The sequence below is a fragment of the Rhyacophila brunnea genome, unplaced genomic scaffold (assembly GCF_057557595.1).
Source record: "Rhyacophila brunnea isolate RB1 unplaced genomic scaffold, BYU_Rbru_1.0 scaffold_2, whole genome shotgun sequence".
Classification (NCBI taxonomy): Eukaryota; Metazoa; Arthropoda; class Insecta; order Trichoptera; family Rhyacophilidae; genus Rhyacophila; species Rhyacophila brunnea.
Window position 1 is genome coordinate 10847370 of NW_028232859.1, and position 24309 is coordinate 10871678.

Here is a 24309-nt window from a genome sequence, read left to right on the forward strand (position 1 = left end):
TCAGCACTAGCATGATTTATAATATTAATACTGTCGACCGAGGGTACTTGATGGAATTTGAATTCTAATGAATTTGAGTTGTGTACTATTTGAGACATCGAGACTCATTTCACGTAGTTAGTACACAAATATAACCAGCTGAAAGTAAAATGAATATATAATCTTAATAAACTATTTTCTTTTATTCAACGAATAACAATATTTAAGAATATAATATTCTTTATTGAACATAATAATTACATAACTTGAAAACACGTCAGAGAAATATAATTATAACCACTAAAAAATATATTAGCAAGCGCGTGTACGGTATAACAAAAATTTGGAGTGACCCTGACACCAGTTATTAATTAAGGTACATAATTAACACTTTGATTTAAATAATTACAAGATAAAAAGAACTTTTATATACCACGTTTATAAATTTTCTGTTGAATCATATAAACTTGACAATTTTATGTATTAATAAAAATTATATTACCACTATTATTACTATATAACCATACAAACAGAATTTACTGAAAATGAATTCAATTCTGCTTAAAAATGGCTAAAAGTATTAAAAGAATGCATTGTCGTCGTGGTCTGATATATTCTAAAAGTTTCAAATGTCTAGCTAGTCGGGAAGTTAGTTAAAAATCTTCAATCGTCCAATACAAATCTTGGACAAACAAGAAAAAAAGTATACTGGACATACAAGAAAAAATCTGTACCGGACAAACAAGAATACGAGCTAATAAAAACGTGGTAATGAAATACAAAATAATACTGCAGAAATTTAGAAAGCGTTGAGAAGAATATTGTAAAAACTACTAGTCAACTTTGTCGCAATTAGATATGACACTTTATTATAGGTTAGTGTTTAAGAGCAGTTGGGCGTGAAGCCCGTCAGGCGCAGGTTCGAATCATGCTGGATTAGTGGTTATATATTTGTCAGACGTGTTTTCAAAGTATGTATGTTCTATAATCATACATTTATTAGTTGTTGGTTTGCTTATCAGTTGTATATTTTATATTTATTACTAAATATTTTTTCGTCGTACCTACAGCACGCGCCATGATACATTCCGTCAAGTAGTGTGTATGGGTTTTTGTGGTTCAATAAAAAAATAAGTAGGTAAAACGTATCTACATCCATTCAATTTTTTTTAATTTCATGCATGATGTATATCGTATAATGTAAGTTTTGTATTATAACGTAATGTATGAAATGAAAAAGAAGATACAATCAACTGTATATTATTATTTAGGTATAGAATTATACTCGCAGCGTACCGACCCTTAAACTATTGTTAGCAGTACTCTAATATCACAATGGGATCGATAAAATAACGGGCCATATATACACAACGTTTTTTTTTTCTAATATATAGATAATATGTACAAGCAATTGAGACACATTATACAGTATTTTTTATATATTGTTCGGTACAGACCGGATAACTTGGAGAGACTGGTGGTTTTGGGTAGCATCCAGGGAAGGCAAAGCATTGGAGGAGCGTCGGCGTGTTGAAGCGACCAACTGAAGGAGCTGACATGGGGCTGCCTTGAGAGATACAGAGAATTGGGATGAATGGAGAGTCTTGGTCGCTCCGAATATGATTGAATTTAAAGGTGGCCACGATCCTCAGACATAAGACAACATGAAAAGAAGACTTTCAATCAATCTGATTGAACATAGTCATTTCCTTCTCAATCACCAATGGAAGGTTAGCTCTGTATCTTAAGAGCATACTTCAGTGAAACGGCAAATAATTTTCAACAATAGGTGGGACGTAATTTCGCACTCGTTACCAATCGTAGAGCGATCGATAGTCGAGCTGTGAACACGTAAATTTGTTTTGTGCTGGCGTCGGAGGAATATATTCTTAAATCGTGTAAAGATGACTAAAAAACTTTACGCATTTACCCGAAAAAGAAAACATGCCAATGAATATATTATTATTATTACTAATATAACAATAAACATAACATTAAATGGACGCATGTTGAATTTTTATGACAAATTATGTTTTGTTCGTCACGCGTCGTTTGCACAATCTGCGCGTCGCGTAGTCACGATCTTTTTAGACCATGCCTCAGCTCAAGTATAGCCTTCAGAGAACTAACATGTATTGATTCAAAGCATACATTGTTGCATACTTCGTAGTAGTATAACGGAGTGTCTTATGGACATTCACAAAGTGGCGGTTATATAAATAGACTTGTTACGGGGCATTGTTCCACCTAACAAAAAAGATTGGAAATTATTGTCTTATACTTAGCGTGCTTAGCATACTTTCATATAGCCTACCCTAAGTAATATCCAATGGTGAGAGTAACCTGTTTAACAAAAACTGCAATGTAATTCATTTTAATGATAATTTTCAATTTAAATAATTAATGTGTAATAATGTGTCTGCATTTGAAGACAAAATCATTATTTTATATAATAACTGTCCCAGCATAAAAGTGATGATAAAAAAACGTACGTTTAGTTTTATCTACAAAAAATTGCAACTATTGGAAAACCCAAAGGCTAGGTAAAAATCTTCTGAATTTCTCCGCGGCCACCAAATTCACGTTATAATAATATGATTTCTTAAATCCTATGTCGTGAAATCGTTAGGCGAAAGACAAAGCAAAAATTTTTAGGCCAATATAACCCCTTACATGTAAATAACTTTCCTAAAGAGGAGATTTTGCAAATCATGTAGAATGCTTGTGCCACAAGTAACAATACGCTCGTATGTGCTGTGCTACGGCCGCCATTTTGGAAAATGGCTGACGATTTTTAGTTTACCAGCTACATGTCGTAAACAGTTAAAAATATCGAAATATGATCCAAATAAAAGTTGAATAAAATTTTAAAACAAATTATTTTAAATAATATACTTTTTTTATTGTAAAACGGTTTTGAGCTTTAGAGTAGGAGCAAATTTTAAAATAATTGCAAGATAAAAAGAGCTTTTTATATACAACGTTTTGAAATTTTCTGTTCAATTATTATGCTCAATATGCTCAAACTTGTACTTGATATGAAGTATATAAAAAACAAATACTCATAGAATACTGAAATGTCATTTTGATTTCCATAGTAACGCACGTATATATTAATAATTTAGTTGCTAGGACCACCCACTTAGCAACCAATAATAGTGGATTGGATTACGGATTTCTTCCGAAATAACTTTTCATAAAAAACAGAATTAACTGAAAATGAATTCAATTCTACTTAAATATGGCTAAAAGTATTAAAAGAATGCATTGGCATCGTGTTCTGATATATTCTAAAAGTTTCAAATGTCTAACTAGTCGGGAAGTTAGTTAAAAATCGATTGCAAGATTTGTACCGGACAAAGAACCACCGGACAAATAATAAGAATATGAGCTAATAAAAACGTTGTAAAATAAACAATTTTTAATTTATTTATGTGGCGATTATGACAAGGTGTGAAGAATCTTTTACTGTTTCATCAAGGGACACATTTTGGCATAATATACGTATTATTATAAATTTAATCATGAATTAATTTACACTGAAATTGTCGAACTGTTAAAGAAAAATTAGGAGAGTTTATTTGTAAAAAAAAATGAAATATAGGTTGGTAGGTGTTTAGGCAGTATTTTTATCACTTTGTTTTTGAAATATTAGCTTTAGAAAAATGATATAGCGTGGAATGGGGAGTGATAAAAAATTGGAAAAATAAAATAAAGAATGCCGTTTCAACAAACGAGTGGAAACACAAAAAGGGAATTTTCTCCGCTTCAGCGCTGTGCGACTTTAAATTGTTATTTTAACAGATGTCAAGCCTTTTTTCATATTGATAATGGTTCCAAAAAGCGTTCATGTAATATTAATTACACTTGTGTTTTTTATCTTCTGCGAATAAACGCCGCGCGATTTTTTTTACTGAATGAAAAATAAACAGTATGTAGTGTAAAAGGCTAATGTATTATTTCTTGTGATTTATTTCAATAAATAGGCAAACTTAAGTGAAGGATTGTATTTCCATACTATCAGAATTTGCTGCGGATTTTTGCTTGCGGATAATTTAATAAGGAACCAACAAATAAAATACCTGTATCAATAGTTAAATAATATTATCATTATGGAACATTCGCACACGCTGCTCGATGTGACAATGAACTACACCGAAGCTTGTTACTGAGACTGATCTCAGTTGATAGGATACACCGTATTACTGCGCGCTTGTCGCTTCCAACGCTGAGCGATTTTATGCCGAATTTACCCCGTATACATTTCTCATACACAAATACATCACGGTTCGATTTGGCATTCAGCTGTAACCACTTGTGGGTTTGCTTACCTACTGGTCACACTCTTCAAAATACATCCAAACGCACCAGTCACGGTGTTAACACTAAATGAGTTTAGTTACTTTATAAAACTTGCTATTCACAATGGCGGATTGTTTGCGAGTGATTTTGACCCCCCCCCCATTCCAACTGCCAATTCAACACTTGAAAAAAAGCTCATCAAAATATGTTGAAAAACTTTAATAGATAATTACATTATTTCTATTAATTTGGTAGGTAAATTGTAAACAAGGTTCGATAGTTCAGTAGGTAGCAAAAAAAGTTGTAAATGATGCAACAGGAGCGGTGTAAGCAGTGTCAGCGACAGCGTCCATTCACAAAAAAAACTGAACCTACTGTTTCATTCCATTATAGTAATTACATTTAAATGCAAATATTAAAATTAATTCTGATCAAAGTCTATGGTAGATAGAAATAATAACTATGTATGCATATAGATACTAAATAATTTTGTTTTTTTTTTCAGATATCTCAATATCATATTTGTTTTAATATCTGTCACTATTTGCTAACTTACATTTAGTTAGTGTTAGACAACGGTCTTATTAAATTTATCACGTCAATACGTTTTGATCTCACATGACCCATTTTGGGGCCCACATAGAAAAGTTTGCTGCCTCGTATGGAGGGCGGAATAATTCCGACCCCTCCTTAGATTCATCACGTTCAACTCTTCTGTTTCGTCAGGTTTCAGTATACGGGTACAAAGGACACTTCATGTCACTAAAGATAAATGATAGCAGAGCAAGTCAAGATTCTTTTTTTTTATTTCCTAAACTGTTTCTTTAATCACCAAGTTGCATGGTTGCTACATCAGTCCCATGCAGCTTCGTTTCGGGATAAGGAAGTGTGACACTATTTTTTTTTCATTCGTTTTTAGCATCATGGAAGGCGGCCGCACACAATCGCGACAGATGGGGTAACTCAAATCATAATATTCTTTAAATGTTTGTCAATATTAAATAAAAATCGTTAAGTCGATTTATTTGGTTTGCAGTATTTGTGACAATTCTTGTAATCGAATATTTTTTTACAGATTAAGACAATCGTTTAACAATCGTTTATTATCAATTCTCTATCACTACGTCTTACTATAGTCTTTACAACGTATATTAATAATATATTGTAATCAGCCATATATGATTTTAATTCGATTAATAGACTCATGCTAAATCAACTTGATCTTCAATGTATGCCATATGGCAGGGTTGGCGAACCTTTTTACGTACGCGTGCCAAAACTTCCCAAATATTATTTCTCGACTGTCTGACGTGCCGAGCAGTTTTTCATGGAAATGAATAGTTTTTAAGAATCCTATTAAAAATTATAATATTCTAGATATTACCCACAGAACATAGCACACATATAGCTTTCGTACTTTTTAAATTACGCCATACATTTTCGTCGACCAATTATGAAGCCGTCTGCTAGAATTACTACTACTAGCTTTACCAAGTTTTTGTTTCTTATTTGGTGCAATCATTTTTTGTGGGAAAAAATGAAATTGTTTGTTAATGTATTCATTAGTTTGGTTCTAATAGCACAAACTGACATGAGAAATACTCCTATCAGTTGAGGCATTTTCTCGCTACAGTTGTCTCAAGCATTGTACATCGGTCAAAATTAGAGGTTCGCGACACGGCATCCTCCTCCGCCTGATGAGGTTAGTGTGAGAATATAATATGTGACACAAATTTTTAGGACCGACTTATGCAATTATATATGTATTTACATTAAACGTAATGCTTATTCTTGAAGAGTATTCACCTGCTATTTTTTATACAATGCGATCTGTCATTTATTATCATTATAGGTATTTTTTCTGTCTTCAAACGCGTGTCATGCAAAATCATATCTCGCGTGCCATAGGTTTGCCAACCCTGCCATAAGGCATATTATATAACGTTACCCTATCAAGCCCATATTCCATTGGCAGATTGCGTCTGGCCCGATCGTCTGCCACGACTGTCAAACTCTATTCTCTATGGTTTTCAAGGATCGTGAGCGATCGGGTCGAAAGTGGAAAATTTTCTATTATCCGTCGTGCGATCCTTTCATTATCAAGCGAAGATTGCCGAAAGCGTACGAAAATAGCCGAATATGCGCCTGAGTCATGCAAACGGTCGTTCATTTCATTCTACTGGTCGATTTCAACTGAACAACTACAAGATGGCGAAAACTTAAAAAATATATATGGAGTATCACCGAGGACACAGTCCTCGTCGAATAAATACACGCCAAAGATATAGTGTGGAACGTAAAAAAATCCGCCATATTCAATGGCGATCACGCTGTTCTTCAGTTAGCCAACTTTTGACCAAGTGTTTTCGTTTACGGCGAGTCCTGACCGCCTGAGCCAGTTGAAATATAGCCATACTTGCTACAATAAATTAGTCTTTGGATTATTCGATTTCGATATTCGAATTACTCAATTGGTTTGGAGATTCAAGCTCGCCCAGTTATTCATGATGTAAATTAACAATAAGTATACAAACTTTCTATAAATGTCAAACGGCCGCATAAATTTTAACAGATCTGATGCTCGCTAGGTTTGACAGCTGACAGCTCAGTTTTGTTGACGTAAAATTGCGCGGGAATGCGTTCAGTGTAGCCACCAATCTAAGAAATATCTAGTTTTCACTCAACCTATATTTTTAATAATAGCAACACTAGTATTATTTTAACCAATCAAATCAAGGACCAACGAGATTGAATCGTTGTGTGTAATTGCAAATAGCTAGCGACAACGGTTGGCGTCGATCGTTGGATCGGGTTGGGTCTGTGCGTCTGCCAATGGAATATGGCCTTCAGTGACGTCCCTAGGTAAAATGCCGCGTTGAGGCAGACATATAATGCCATCATCTTTCATTTTTAGTCTGAAATTGTATAAAAATTTGTTGGGGACTATTCGACCTATCTAATTAATGATCATCTATCTACTGAGGATTATAACATATCAACGAAACGTATTCTTAAACAGCGGTGTTTTCATGAACGTGGAGATCTGAGGCGCTGACAGGTTAGGAGGCCCCCTCGTGTTATTTTTCTATGCAATAAAGCGCTATTGGACAATACAAAATCGGAATACCAGGATTTTTATTGCTTCAATAAGTTTTTTAAATTAAGAATGAATCGACCGCATCGTCTGCTTTATATATAACAGTCTCTCAAAAGTTGTACTTAATATTCGTGTTCGTTCCTTCATTTGCCGCCCCTAAGCAACACATGCTTACCTACCCCCACGGGACATAACTATACCCTGGTGTTAATCAATTCAATTCAACTAATTTAGGTATCAAAATTTAGTTCACAAACTGTGTACAATTTATTAGACAATGGTAAAATGAAATGATACTAATTACTGCTAAGCAGAATACGCAGCATTCATGGTGACAAATCTTTTGTTATATCATATTATTATAATCTCGTGTTTTCCATATTTATTCATTTATCTTTTGACATACACAATACAGGCTGAGTTTAAATATGGTCAAAGAGTTACTTTTATAATATTATCGGTAATGCTTCGCAGTTGAAAAAAATAACCGGAATGCATTGTGGGCGGTGTTGAACGACCATTGGCAGTAATCGTATAATTTTTCGATAAACCATTAGGTAGTAGTGAAGTGTGGAGGTGGGCTGTTAAAATTCGACATAAATAGTACACACTTAACTTTTTCAGTCAAACGTATTTGTTTTAATTTAACTAAAACTACTATAATGTGTAGACTAGATAGATAGTGTGTGTTAGTTTTTAAATTATAATTGAACGTAGTTATGCAGAATGTAGCCAGTCCACAATAATGTCGAGCTGAGATAATAGCACTTTAGCAACAACATGATATTGAAAATGTATGTAAAATGTGAAATGTAAAATTGTAAATAGTATTTTATTTCAAGAATAATTTGTTTGCGACTTGCGGCTATTTTCAGCAGAATCTAGAGAAAACCTACTCGCATCTGATCTATATCATATCTATTTATTTTTTATTTTTTGTTGACTGGCTACTTTCTGCATAACTATGTCCAATTAAACCCTGCCTAATCCAAGCCATAGTAGGTTATATTAAAAATAAATATTGATCTATAAAATATATAAAATATATAAAATTATGCTATTAAACTATACATCATTTTAGATATTTTATAGGTAGAAGGATATTTTTTATCAATTATGGTTTGGTTTAGGCAGGGCTTAATGAATTAAAAAAAAAATAACCAACACAATCTCTTATATGTGTTCTTAATTCAACGAAAAGAAATAATTATTACTGAAAAAGTGTGCACTATTTTTAACAGATCGCCCAAAGGCTATCTGCCTAACCTATTACAGTTTGGTTTAGGCAGGGTTTGAATTGAATTTTAAAACTAACCTGCGCCATCTGCAAATTGTGTTCTTAGTTCAATGAAAACGAATAATTATGACTGACAAAGTTTATTGTGCACTATTTATGTCGGATCATAACAGTCTACCTCCACCCTACGCCACTGCCATCAGGTCCATAGGATATATTATTATTATAAGTATTACTTTGACAGATTTATCAAACCCGAACACCTATGATCGGACGGACACGTGGATCAAAGAACGACTTCCTACAGAAAGATTAGCAAGCACTGAGAGTAAGGGAGATGAGCTGAATACTGCTCGTGGTAACTAAGGGCCATCGCGAGCTATAGCGACAAAAAATAAGAAGAATTTGCATACATAAACAGACGACGATTAGCGAAAATTATAATATTAGTACCCATATTAGGTTTATAAGTAACTAGTACCTACTTATCGTGATGACTTCTAACATAATATTATGTTTGACTAAAAAAAATATCCGTACCTAATATAATATGTATTATGTTAAATACTCGTAATTAAAAAGATATTAATAAAGTTGGTCTGCAATTAAATATACAGGAACAAAATGGAAAAGCTTGAGAACTGGAAAACATTGGCGAATGCAATCGAAGAGGGAACCCAATCCTGCTTCGGGTTTTTACGAACTCTTTACGAACAGCTTACTGGATACTACTGGATGATTATTATCAAATAAGTAGTCTATACATTTACATAGCAATCAGAAGGGAATAATCAGTAGTCACACAACACAAAGAAATGTGTAAAGCAATTATATTACTACATCATAAAATGACTTTTGTAACTGTCTGTATATTTATTAGGCAAACAACGGAATAATGTTTGTCGAGGTGGCAATATTGTGACTCCCCGCTTTACAGATTATCCAAAACTCGGGAATCCTTTATTGATAACAATTAATCTAAACTCTGAAGCCGAAGCATAATTCTGTTTTCCTGGAAACATCATTAGCACACACTTGTCTCCAGTCTCCACTCTGAGATTCTAAAATACAAAAGTTACTCAAAGTCTCTGTAATTACCAGGGAACCAGGGCTCGAAATGGATCGGAACGCACCGGAGCGCCGTTCCGGTTCGTAACATCCCCAAAATTATCGCTCCGTCTCGTGGAAATATTAATTTGACCGTCTGAGCGACATATGCCATAAAATAAAAAAAATCCAACACACTTATCTTTTTAAATACATATACAATTAGATAATAATGTTAGGTAATATTTTCGTAAAATTATCGAGCGCTCCGGTTCGTAAAATTTTTCATTTCGAGCGCTGCAGGGAACTCAGAAATAATGGGAACTGAAATACTCAACGGGTAAGGCGATAGCAGGTAACCGTCTCGAGTAAGGAAGAATCCGGGTTAAACTTACACACGTGTCAAGAATACGTTATACGTCTAATACTGAAATCTGCTATCGGTTTATGCATTTACGCTCATTTAATGTTTGTGTATTACACACGCTATTGCACGTGCATAATGCGTGCTTCATTTTCGTATGACACTCACACATTCAAAAACCCTGCTTCAACGTGCGGCGTATTGAATATAGCCAATCAGTATTCTATTTATTATCTGTTCTGTGGTAATTACTTACAACCATTCTCTCCATATCTATAGACCTAATCTTCAGATTTACCTTTACTAAAAATGTGTATTCTACTAAATAATACAATCAATAATGCAGAGTACAATCCAACGTACACGTAAGTTATTTAAATAAACGTCTCTTGGTCAGTGTCAGGTAGTCCCAAGGTATCGATAAAGTACATTACTTTTAATCAAATTATATTGAAGGTGTACTACGCCGTAGTCTCGTAGAGTCTACTAAATTATGGCGTAGACTTGTTTACTACGATATTGTATAGTGTGTAGACTTTGAAGTAGGCAATAATTAATTAAATAACCAATTTAATAGTACAAAAATCTCCATTATTGATAACAATATCTTTGCTTTGAATTTCACAAATCGCTATTCGCTATTTTATCGGCTGTTTAACGAATAGCGTAAAAAATTAAACATACGTGCGGGTCTATTCTATACACAAGGCGACTATTGACCGCTAAAGTGATACTATTTATTACATATTATTATGTATTGAAGTATTATAATTGTTACAATAAGTTAGCCGTCTAAACAGTCAAAACTGTCTATCTCGCTCTAAATTTTATCACAGCCAAGAAAGGTGCTCTTAAAATATAGCACTTAATGCAACAATTACAACCAACTTATTGTAATTGTTACAATAAGTGCTGAAACTTGGATACAAAGCTACCCTAGTTAGCGTTGTAGCGGCCGAAAGCAGCCTTGGGTGTAGAATAGACCCGTTAGTGCGTATAAGATCGTACATTTTGTAAGCATTATAAATATTTATAATTTCGATTAAATGCACAGACACGTACGACTAGCAGTATTAAATACATATCATTATCAGAGGCGCGATCCGCTAACGCACATGACGCAACCCACTCGTCAGAAAAATTAAAAGGGGGCCTTCGGAGAGTTAAAACCTGCTACTCAGTTATTAAATAATTATATTGAAATTTGAAGAAAGGTGTATATTTCTCACAAACTGAGTGATAAAGAAGTATTGCCCAAAGCACACTAAAGTAGTGGTTCTACTAGTTAATGATTAGAAGTAAAATTAGGTTAATTAAGAAGGTAGATACGAAAAGTGAACGAAACAAAAAAAAAATGCGTCCCCCATGTAATTTTGTTTCTTTTATATTTATTTCTTTTCAATAAACTTATTAAAGTATTTAAGTAGGTATATAAGAAATACCTATAAAGATTAAGCAATTAACAGAGATACTAAAAATTGTTTGAATGCATTGATTTATTCGGAAAATTAAATTGTTCACTTTTTATCGTAGTGGGCCTCAAAAGCAATCAGTGCGTCGGGCCTCTACATTACTAAACGGGCTACTGATCATTATTATCATCAACGTTGATATTATAAACAGAAATATGTTACGTAAACTCGTATGCTAGAACCATCAGAATATTCAATTATAAAAACTGACAACATACAAAAACCTTGTTTAAATTACCTGTCATTTATAGCTCCCTTCCAGACAACTATAAACAAAGATTTCTTACCTTTTTTAGTGCGTTAACTGTCAATTCATAGTGGAAATGCATTGTATTATTAATTTAAATACGAGTTGAAAATGTGCCTGTAAGGCGCATGAAAGCGGTCCAGTTATATTTAATAAAAGTAGAATTAGTACAGTAAAATTGTATTTATTTAAATTAATAATTTATTATCTTCTTATTCTTTCTAATCTGGTTTTTTACAATATTATTCAAGCATAATACCCCGTTTACAAGTGCATGGATTTACTGCTGACAGTACGTTTTTTATCGTACTATAATTTTATTTTATTTATCGTATTATTATTATTATCGCGGCCATAATAAAAAAATGCACGTGTAAACACGTATTGTCATGCAAGTTTCAAGATTGCATGCATGAATCAAAAAAGTTCGAAAGCTTCTGAATTTTCGTGCGACAGTTGGGGTTTTTTTCAATCTGCGCCTGCGCAGTAAAACGATAGTGGCGAACCTGCCGGCAAAAAAACTACAGCGCGTAGAGACTCACTTTGAGGTTAACCGATTTTTACGACAAGGACAGTGACAAAACAGAACAACGATAAATATAACTATGACCTTTCAGGAAAAATATAAATTTAATATTGAAATTGTCCTATCTCTATTATTTTGATAGATTTGTAATAGCACAGATTTTCAATACGCCATAATAAATCACATTATATACCTAATCTCTGCATTCCTCTCGCTAGAAAGTCTCAAATAAACTGGGACTTTGCCGGAAAGCTTGGGATATCTCATCTTAATCAATATAATATATTGTTCAAAATTATTGGGTGACTAAGTACAACGTACAACGAAATAATGACATAATCTAACCTTACCTAAATAGATTCCACAAAAATTAAGTTTAATTTTTCCTCTGGCCGTTCTGTTTTGTCCGGTTACCGTCTATACACCCAAAACTCAAATGACTGGCTCCTTCATAGTCCATGATTCTCACGTTAGGTCAGTTATCGTTTATTTAAAATAATCAGATGGCTACTTCATCATTTTAATATTTATTCTGTATTTGCGTTTATTTATTTAAACTGAAAACTAAAATAAATATTGACACATAGAACTGTGTAATTAGAAACGTAAAGAAACTTTACCAGCGCTGGCCCGTGACGCTTTGCCTCCTCGGACAAACGATATATTATTATGTAGGCGTCCTCTCAACCCCCCCCCCCCCCCCCCCCTCCGTTCCATACTCCTTCATGATACTGTATAGTACCTAGGTATATTTAATTACTTATTTGAAAAAGTGCTACCACCACGGATATCTTACGAAACAAAACATGGCTTTAATACTCGACTCATATCCTGATAATACTATTTTACAGTACTATATTTCCAGGATAAGAAAAGAGAGGATATTATAACGACATAATATGCATATTATTGGACTTTGCACTTTATCAGAAAAATCCAAAATCATAAACAGAAACGTAATTTTCACAATCACATACTTTGATGTGTAAAACGTCCATTCTATTCTATTCCAGTTCTATTATAGTATATTAAAAATCAGTGACGGTTTATCGCAAAGGCTACATTTTGCAAGGGAGGCTACAGTCCAGTGGCAAGGGATGGAGGTAGGCTGTTAAGATTCGACATAAATAGTGCACAATAAACTTTGTCAGCCATACTTACTTGTTTCCATTGAACTATGAATACAATTTGCAGATGGTGCTGGTTAGTATTTAAAATTCAATTAAACCCTGCCTAATTTACTATTTTTTTCGATTCCAGTTTCTCCAGAGAGCGTTGTCGTCCCGATCGTGTCGTCGATAATAGGTTTCCCTATATTAGCCCTTCTAGTCATCTGCTGCCTCAGGAAGAGAGCGAAACTTGCAAGGTATATTGCAATATTATTTTAAAGAGTGACAAACAAAAATATGACTTTATTCGAACAAATGATTACGCGGACAATTAGTGTAGTCTGCCATTTATTTGTGATTTGCGATTAGGAAATACTAGCTTCTACACTGGATGTTCCTGATTCCTAATGAGGTCACAATACATATTATTTAATATGATTTTCTCAAGCCTCGGTGTTTTTGTGATTGTTCACTGCTACTAGTCTAATTAAGCCTCATGGCATGCTGAAGTGTTAACTTGCAATTTGAGATAATTTATTAGGAATTTATATTTTAAAGTGTTTCAATAGTTTTGTTCTTCTATGGTGGAAATGTATTGTACTAATAGTGAACACTAGATGACAATATCCCTCTGAAGCAGACGAAACCAGTAATATTAAAAAAGTTAATTTACTACTAAATATTTTAATTATTACTATACTTACGTTACTTACGTATATTTATATATTTTAAATAAAAATGTTTTGAAATATAAATATAAAAAAACGCTACACAGTGGGAATCCGTTATAGGATCCCATGTTATTATTATTTTATGGTTTTATTTATCAGTAAAATTTAGTTTATTACATTTTCTCTAATATAACGAAAATATTTTTAAAGAATTCATAGTATGTTTTCTAAATATATTATTGTAGGTACATTTATTTTAAAAAACCTAATTTTTATAAATAAAAAAAACCTACGTATGTATACTTTGAGAGCCTTCTTATTTATATAATCTAATTTCTGTGTTTTCACAACAATTAGAATAATCTCAATATTGAGCTTTTCCTAGAATATAGTATAAAAAAGCTTCATGTATTATCATGTATATCTGTAAGCATGCTTATATGTTAACCAAACATTTATAACGTTACAATTAGTCTTACACACTCATAAAATTTGTTATATTTTGTCTAGAGAGCGAGCTCGCCGAAGAAACTGTGGCGCGGGGAGTATAGGACTATCCCTGGTGCAAGTAGGCGCTGGCAGAGGTGTGAGGTACCCAAGTTTTGCCAGACCAGGTCGTGACCGGCCTTCGTTAGACCTGGCCACCGTACTGGAGGAGCGATCTGATGCAGAACAGACACAAGTAAGTATCTGAAGTCAAATAGTATAATATAGTGCTTTAACACGTAAAATAACGTATCTCTCGTATTACTTTTTCATATGAACCGATTGAAAAAAAATCACCTAATAGTTAAAAAACTTAAATCCTGAAAATTACGTCAAAATAACCAACTTCAGACCTTTGATAAATTGCTTTTTGGCATTGTCTGAAATGTTCGATCGGTTTTCGTGACTCGGATGTAAGTTGATACCTACGGTCGGAGTCACGCTTCAAGTTGCCCAGGGCTAAAATTAAAATATCTATGGCCACAAAATCAACATATTATTTAAAAAAAAAAAAAAAAAAAAACAGTTTCCATTTTCAAAAAAACATTTCAAACTCTACTAATATCGACTTTATCGACTCTAGCCAATCAATGGTATTGCATAAATAATTTATAATTGGTTACAATCTGGAAAATTATCTTGGACAAAGCTTAATTACTGAGAAAAATGACAAAGAAATTGGAACGTTTCGGAAAAATACTACTTTGGAACATTCGACATCTTTTTTAAATACCACGTAAATTTTGTGGGTTTGTTTCAATCCTTTTTCTGGGTCACAGGCCCAATATAGGGGCCCCAAGCTTTAGTCTACTTAGCACAAATGCCGGCGCTCCATTGACACGCAAGTCAGACGATTTACAGTCTTCGGAGTTTTTTTTCGCATGGAGCACCCCAGATCTGTGGACTTTTTAATCCGCAGACCAGGCTCGTTGGATTTCAAACATGTTTGATATTATTTTACTTTCCGAGTTGCCAGACTTCATCCGTCGATCACTATGCAAATTCGATTTGACATTAATACGCGACCATTCGGACCGAAAAAAAATCTGTAATTGTTTCAAAAATTTTCATGGATTAATTTTTTATTTTACACATTATAAAATGAGAGATTTATCAATTATTTTTTTATTTGTATTTATGAAATTCATAAAATAAAACGTAAAACTTGTGTTGTTTTCACTGCTATATTATTTTATGCAAGTCTGTCTACATATAAATAACACAAAATTATAGGATTATCGGAAGACATTACGATAATCGCAACTTTTGACAGCTCGACTTTTTTATTCGTTCGTTGATCAATAGCAGAGCATAGAAAAATCGGACGATTTATTGTCCTCGGACTTTTGGTTCGCCAATGGAGCGCTCGCATAATACGGTAAAGCTAGCCATGTAGATATCCAAACATAGAATATTATTATTGCTGTAGATTAGAATTATTTTTTAGAGTTATGCCTTGAATGGAAAATGACAAATCGTAATATTTCATTCGATTAAATTTACTAATTTGAATTGATTTGAATCATTAATAAAGAAAGAAAATAAAAGAACTTGTATAGTAATTGCGTGAGCTTATGTGTACGTGTTGCTCTCACCATAGTATCAGTGTCACAATAATTGGTAGACAGTTCAACTGTTAATCGAAAGTTTAGTGGTTTAAGAACGTTTTCGTGTTAAATAATAAATACATGATGGAGATATTTCAGCTAATCTGTACCTGTATATATAGATAACTCAGTGACGGAGCATTCAACTCCAAATCTAAAGATTAGTAATTCGACCCCACCCGGGGGAGTTTTTTCATTTTCCTCTTTTTGAGTTGGTTGCGATGATTTTTTTTTAGATAGACTTTATCGGTGATTTTGATGTAAAGAAAACTCTTCGAAAGGCGTCAAAGTTATAGAAAATACCGGATTGTAGAGCTAAAAAAGTATACCCTATAGTACACACATTTATAAAATAAATAATACAAGAAAAATGTGAAATCGTTGACCTATTCGCGTTTTTTAAAGTAGTTACTATTAATCCATGTTAGCTGCTATGTGCTTTCAACTGTATTCTAAAGACTTTCAGCGAATGGATAATAGTACCATTTTATGTATAGTAGGTATTGCTTCACAGTAGTTATATTTTTTCCAAGAATAAAATGTACTTTTTGCTATAACTCTAAAGTAAAAAGAGTTTTCGTAAGCTTTCTTCCAATGTTGTTAGATTTTTTATTTTATTTCTGTACTTCGCGAGCTTTCATTGTGCGATCTCATATTTTTTGTAGCGACATTTTACTTACATTATAGAGTAATGGGATTATTTATGTGAGAATCTACAGTGGTTTTTTAACAATATTTAAAAATAACTCTATTATAACTGGACAGTCATGAATATTGAGACAGAGTGCAATTGAAATCACATTGGCATTTAATAAAATATTTCCTCTTATAAACGCCTTTAAAATGACCATGATGGTGGATCGGAAACGTATCGGCTTAGAATTTCGTGAGTCCCGGGTTTGAACCTCGACAATGGCAAAGCAGATGTTGTTTTACAGTGTGTGTTTGGGCCCAGAGTATGGATTTAATATGTTGATGGAAGGGTTAAGTTGAGGTTGAATGGATGGGTTGAGGAAAACTTTTATCATGAGTGATAATATTGCCAAAATACTTAAGTTTTGGTTTTGATACCACACACAAGCCCGACTATAGTCAGACTGGGGTACGATGATTCTTCTTCTTTTACCCTGTCACGCTTCAAGGGCAAGCACAAGTTCATGCCACTTCCATCGATCTATCGTTAGATCATCATCCGCGTAGATCTTTTTTGTAGCACTGCTGCAGAGTGGGGGAGGGTTGGCCACGGCGACGGAAATATCGAAGTTGTGCCACAAGGGTACGAAGTTTCTCACTCTCTGGCGCCATCCGAAACACGTTTCCCAGCCACGTGAAGATCTACGATGATAGTGCTAGTTATTGATTATCTTAGAATGCAATGCGGTTACCTGTTCGCAGTAAATGAAGATTTGCATTTAAATACTTCGTTCAAAATAATTAATGTGTAAATACATTTTACATTTTTACAACAATCATCATTTTCTACAAACAGTTTTACCATATTGCATTCGAAGAATAAGCAACAACTAGCCCAACTTATCAGTGGCGAAGTGTGACTTTTAGAAAGAGGTAGGCTCTGGAGATCTGAGAAAAAAGCACAATTGTCAGATATACTAGTGTGAAATAAGAAGGTAATACGATAGTATCTACTACTAATGAATAGGTAAACACTAATGACAATTTCAACAGCTCACTGACGACATAACATTTATACACATCAAAAATCATTAGATAAAATTTATTTTTATTCTTAAAAATAATCTACATACTTATATTTATTTATATGTGATTAAATGCCACAGAATCTTTTAAAAATTTAATTATCTAATTATTTCGGACAAAGCTGTAATCAATTAGACAATAAGATTATGCGCAAATATTTCAGGCTTGGCGATCAGAGCCTACCATATTGAGGTCACGAGACGTATAGTCCATACTAAAAACATCAGCATTCCTCGACGAATAATTCTATAAATACGTTATAAACATATGGCGCGCTGTGGCATATTTTTTAAAACTTTTCACAGATTGTTCTGCAATCTGTGTATATTTATAATACATTCTTACATATTATACGACAGAATTATGTCGTTGGAAAATTAAATTATTTTTATCTAATATATAAAAATTAATATTTGTGTGTTTGTGTGTTTGTTTGTTCGTATTTAATGCGCAGCCATACCGTTCATCCGATTGCAATAAAACTTTGTAAACTTATTGCTTGCACTTGCGGGAAGAGTATAGGCTATATTAATTTATAAAAATGAATGTCTGTCTGTCTGTATGTCTGTCTGTCTGTGTGTCGGTCCCGTATGCGTTCCTATACCATTCATCCGATTGCAATGAAATTTTGGTAAGTGGTTGTATGTACACCCATGAAGGTTTCTAAATTAGAAAAATCATCATCTTCTTCTTCTTCTTCATTCTATCTTCTTTTATTTTTATGGTCCCTATACCATTCATCCGATTGCAATGAAACCTTCGTCAGTTGTTGTGGTAACACCCGCAATGGTTTTTGAATTAGTACAACCATCTTCTTCTTCTTCTTCTATTCTATATTCTTCTATTCGTATGCGTTCCTATTCCATTCATCCGATTGCAATAAAATTTTAGTCAATAATTGTTCCAACATCCGCGAAGGTTTCTGAAATAGTACAACCATCTTCTTCTTCTTCTTCTTCATTCTATCTTCTTATATTCGTATGGTCCCTATACCATTCATCCGATTGCGATGAAACCTTCGTCAGTTGTTGTGGTAACACCCGCAATGGTTTTTGAATTAGTACAACTATCTTCTTCTTCTTTTTCTATTCGTATGCGTTTCTATTCCATTCATCCGATTGCAATAAAATTTTTGTCAGTAATTGTGTCAACACCCGCGAAGGTTTCTGAATTAGTACAACCATCTTCTTCTTCTATTCTATCTTCTATTCGTATGCGTTCCTATACCATTCATCCGATTGCAATGAAATTTTGATCAAGTGTTGTGCTCACGCCGCAAAGGTTTCTGAATTGTTACAACTATTTTCTTTTTCTTCTATTCTATCTTCTTCTATTTGTATGCGTTCTTATTTCATTCATCCGATTGCGATGAAATTTTGACCAGTTGTTGTGAGTACGCCCGCGAAGAGTTCTAAATTAGTACAACCATCTTCTTCTTCTTCTATTCGTATGCGTTCCTATACCATTCATCCGATTGCAATGAAAATTTGATTAAGTGTTGTGTTCACGCCCGCAAAAGTTTCTGAAGTGATACAACCATTTTCTTCTTCTTTTTCTTCTATTCTATCTTCTTCTATTCGTATGCGTTCTTATACCATTCATTTAATTGCGATTAAATTTTGACCAGTTGTTGTGCGCAAGCCCGCAAAGGTTTTTGAATTAGTACAACTGCCTTCTTCTTCTTCTATTCGTATGCGTTCCTATACCATTCATCCGATTGCGATGAAACTTTGGTGAGTTGTCGTGCGCACGCCTGCAAAGGTTTCTGAATTAGTACAACCATCATCTTCTTCTTCTATTCGAATGCCTACCTACACCATTCATCCGATTGCAATGAAACTTTGGTGAGTTGTCGTGCGCATGCCCACGAAGATTTCTGAATTAGAAAATCATCTTCTACTTCTATTCGTATGCGTTCCTATACCATTCATCCGATTGCAATGACATTTTGATCAAGTGTTGTGCCCTTGCCCGTAAAGGTTTCTGAATTAGTACAATCATCTTTTTCTTCTTCTATTTGTATGCGTTCTTATGCCATTCATCCGATTGTGATGAAATTTTGACCAGTTGTTGTGCGCACGCCCGCGAAGGTTTTTGAATTAGTACAACCATCTTCTTCTTCTTCTATTTGTATGCGTTCCTATACCATTAATCCGAATGCAATGAAACTTTGGTGAGTTGTCATGCGCGTGCCCACGAAGATTTCTGACTTAGAAAATCATCTTCTTCTACTATTCGTATGCGTTCCTATACCATTCATCCGATTGCGATGAAACTTTTGTCAGTTGTTGTGCGCACACCTGCGAAGGTTTCTAAATTATTGTTATATAAAATACAAAGTTTGTTGTTTGTTTGTTCCATCCAATTAAATTTTTTTTTTACTACATATTAATAACATTAATAACGTTTTCATATTTTGGATTCGATTTTAATTTAGTGTTCTTATGTTTGACCTTTACTCCTATTAGAATTATTTTCATATTGCCATATTGTATTACAAAGATATTTTAATATTAAAAAAATAATTACCTATTATTATTTTTCAAATATCTAAGATAAATATAACCACGAAGCGACCCTGTGCGAAGCCGGGTACTTCAGCTAGTAGAATATAAAATATTGTTTTTTAATTTAATAAAACGCAATTTGTAGTACTTATTCCACTTTTAATCAATAAATTAAGACCGGTTTCGTCCGCCTCAGAGGGACATATTCAACTCAAATGATAGATAAAAAGAAAATGAAGTTGAAAATGTTCCTCTGAGGAGACGAAACCGGTCCTAATTTATTGATTAAAAGTGGAATAAGTACTACAAAAAAAATGCGTTTTATTAAATTAAACAACAATACAATGCAGTTCCACCATGAATTGACAGTTAACAAAATAAAAGGAATATAAAATAATCAAGTAATATACGTCAATATACAATTAAAAAATATTTTTCTTAAGAAGGTAGGCTTTAAATAATCGCCTAGTATGGAATCTTTGCCACTACATACTTACCAACTTACAGGTATAATTTTGTTTTAATTATGCTAGGAATAGAAGACGTTTTTCTCAAGACCGCGAAAAAAACTGCAAATCGCGAATTTTTCCCCATTCATTCCTAGGTCCCTCACTGTATATACGAGTATATATGAAGAAAAATTTAAGCCCTGCTTACATTAAAATTTACTGAAGTAATTTTTCACTTTTATTTCGTCCTGCAATAAGTCACGTGAGCAGTCAGATAGAAATAAACATCGCCGTGCTTTTCTTATAACAAGATAAAGAAGAAAAACACGCGAAGGCAACATTACCTGTACTGGTAATCTGGCTTAAAATCACATTTGTGTTTCCCACTTTCTATTATGTATTATATTTCTTTGCTGCCAAAAAAGGTTTTTTGTAGCAAACTGTGGTTTTGTGCTAATGTGACCGTTCACAGAGATCTCTTTGCGAATAGGTACGTATTAAGTAACCAAAGCTCTGTAATGTGACCGAGTACATTTTTAAGGTTCTAGGGGTCAGATGGTTTGTCATACTTCACATCTTGATTTTCACTTAACCACCCGACCTATACCTGTCATTAGAGTTGGGTATTTCCCGAGAAAATCTCAATCTCGAGATTCGGGATTTCCCGAAATGATGAAATTTTGAATTCTCGAGATTCGGGATTTCCAGAAAAGAATTCTCGATAACTCTCGAGATATCGGGAAATTTAAATAAACCTGTAAAAATCCTAAAATTAGTGTAAAAACAGACAACTTCCAAAAATATATGTTTTTTTTATTTATGTAAGAAGACATACACAATAGAAGTAGGAAAACAAAAATTCAAAACATTAGATGCTTATTAAAATGAAATTTTAAAAAACACAGACTGTCAATCGCTGCGTCGTGATAATTGAGTACCCTTTTGGTACACAAAATACCCTGATATTGCAAAAATTGCGCTCATTTTGAGTCGACATTGGCTTAATTGTGTTAAATGCCCCGATCAGTATTTGAACGTTTTGTGTTCTCTATCCACTTTTTTCATAATATATAAAATCGTTTTTCCAATTAATATTTGATAATAAAGAAATCCTGAATCCCGAGAAAAGATTCTCGAGATCCGGGATTTCCCGAAATGTTAAAAATTTCAATTCTCGAGATTCGGGATGGAAAATCTTAAAAATTTCTCGAGAATTCCCGAAACCCAACTCTACCTGTCATGCTTGCGTATACCATGCACTAACGTTTGGCAGCCTTCAAAATTATGCTGAGAAAGGCCTGAAAAAATACTTACCATAAATGCGATACTTATTTTTAGAAATCATATCTATAAGAGAGAAATAAGACACTTTTATTAACTTACCAACGTTTTTCAAAAATGGCAACTGCCGTTTTTTTTCTATAGCCCTTAATTAATATAGTGTGTCTAAGTTGTATAATATTTTCTATTTGTGAGTATGCATAGTTGCCAACAAATAAAACCCGAGTCGCAAAAATTACTCGAATGGAAAAATAAAAATCTTTAATCAATAAGAATTAAAATTCCGTCAATTACATTCAATCAATTATAAATTGGCACATTGAAAAATTGAGGTTATAATCAATATACCAATATATTTTAATATTTGGTTATAATGTAGGTACGTATAATTTACTGCTATCTAAATGATGATAGTAGATTGTATTAAAAACTGAGAATAAAAGTGTGACATTTAAAGCCATGTATTTGATTTATATACGCAGGGAGCTTTCATATATTTATGATATAACCGTGTACAGGTCTACTTCTTCTTATTCTTTGCCAAAACCTCATGACTGATGATCGTGACCTGATGATTTGGCTGCCCAACAGTTTATAGACGGGTTAGCTCAGCGGCGTGTTTAGTGACATAGAGGCCCGACGCACTGACTGATTTGAGCCCACTACTATAAAAAATGAACAATCTAATTTTAATTCTCCAAATAAATCCATGCATTCAAACAATTTTCATTTTGTGTAAATTATAGAAAAATGGCATACTTAATTGAAACAGTTTGCTTTCTTACAAATCATAATACATACGTACATACTTACAGCATAATACCTACCAATTCAATATTTGGAAAATAGTTTTTATTAATCAAATTCATTTTATAAGAGTGGCAGGTTTTAACTTTTAGGATGCCCCCTTTTAAAAAAAAATCACGAATCGGTTGCGTCATGTTGCGTTAGTTAGATAAACGCGCCTCTGGGTTGGCTTCACTCTTCCCGGCATTCGACGACACGCAAGACTAGTTGCACTCATAAATTGGTATAACTATCTGGGTCATCCAATGTTTTTGCTTTACTATTCCGGTGTAGCATGTCTAAAAGACAAGACAGTGCGGATGACACAAAAGAACACTAATGATCAAAATAATTATTGTTACCGTTAAGTTACGCAGTTACGCACATTCGCTAACTACATGCGAGCGGGTGTTTATCACTAGAGGAGTGAGGAATGTCTGGGTATGAGAAATGTGCTTGGAAAAGTGTGATTTTCCGTGGTTGAAGCGACGAGAAACTTTGAGTAGTATGCGGGGTATATGGAAGTCAGTGGCACTTTCTAGACTTTCTTAACCTCACCCCTTACCGCCGCCATAAAAATCATTAAAACATATTATGGATAGGTTTTTTCGAAATGAGCCCCCCAAATCATATTTAGAGAATTATAGAATCTATAATAATTAGTGTTTCCCAAACTTTAGACATCTGTGTACCCTTCTATAATTTTCGTAACACTGAGTACCCCTTGTCAAAAAAATGCACATACTTTAATAACAATCAAAATATATATATTTTTACCTTTTTTAGTACATAAACAAAATAATAATAAACGAAAAATAAAATTCATTCATAATAAAATATAAATAAAAGTTATATTATAAATAACATTCATTATAATCAATGAGAAGGATGAAATTGTTTATGTTGAGACAATATCATCATAATTTGGTTCCCTTGTTGTTAATCCTGTTCCTTTTTTTGACTTTGAAAAAGCAACTTCACATAGATAATATGAAGTTGGAAAAGGCAAGATGTATTTCAGGACTTTCTCTGTTAAAACTGAATACACATGTTGCATTTGCAACAAGAATGATGAACACTTCTTATATTTATTTTTCAAGAATCTGTCTGAAGCTAATTCCAACAATTGCTCTTCTTCCACATACGATAAACTTTCTAGCATGGATGTTGTATTGATGTCGTATTAATGCTTGTTGCACCAGGCGTAGCCAAAGTCTGGAGCAGCCCGTACCCCCACCAAACTCTTCCCGTATCCCAGGGAGTATGCGTAGAACACTTTGGTAAACACTGGATAGATGTTAGAACAAGCTTCGACGTCCTTGAATTTAACAAATTTTATAGTCATCATTTCACTGACTTACAAAATAGTTTCAAAATGTATACAACACTTTCATGGTATAATATTATATGAGGATTTTGATAA

General features: G+C 33.4%; 1 protein-coding gene across 1 annotated transcript in view; it reads left to right on the plus strand.

Annotated features, from left to right (window-relative positions):
* LOC147071842 (uncharacterized) overlaps positions 1 to 24309 on the plus strand; it is a 47630-nt gene that overhangs the window by 21125 nt on the left and 2196 nt on the right. Inside the window, exons 3-4 of the mRNA XM_085946414.1 lie at positions 13532 to 13637; positions 14562 to 14733. Of these exons, the coding sequence (XP_085802540.1) occupies positions 13532 to 13637; positions 14562 to 14733 (278 nt within the window). The remainder of the gene's footprint in view (positions 1 to 13531; positions 13638 to 14561; positions 14734 to 24309) is intronic.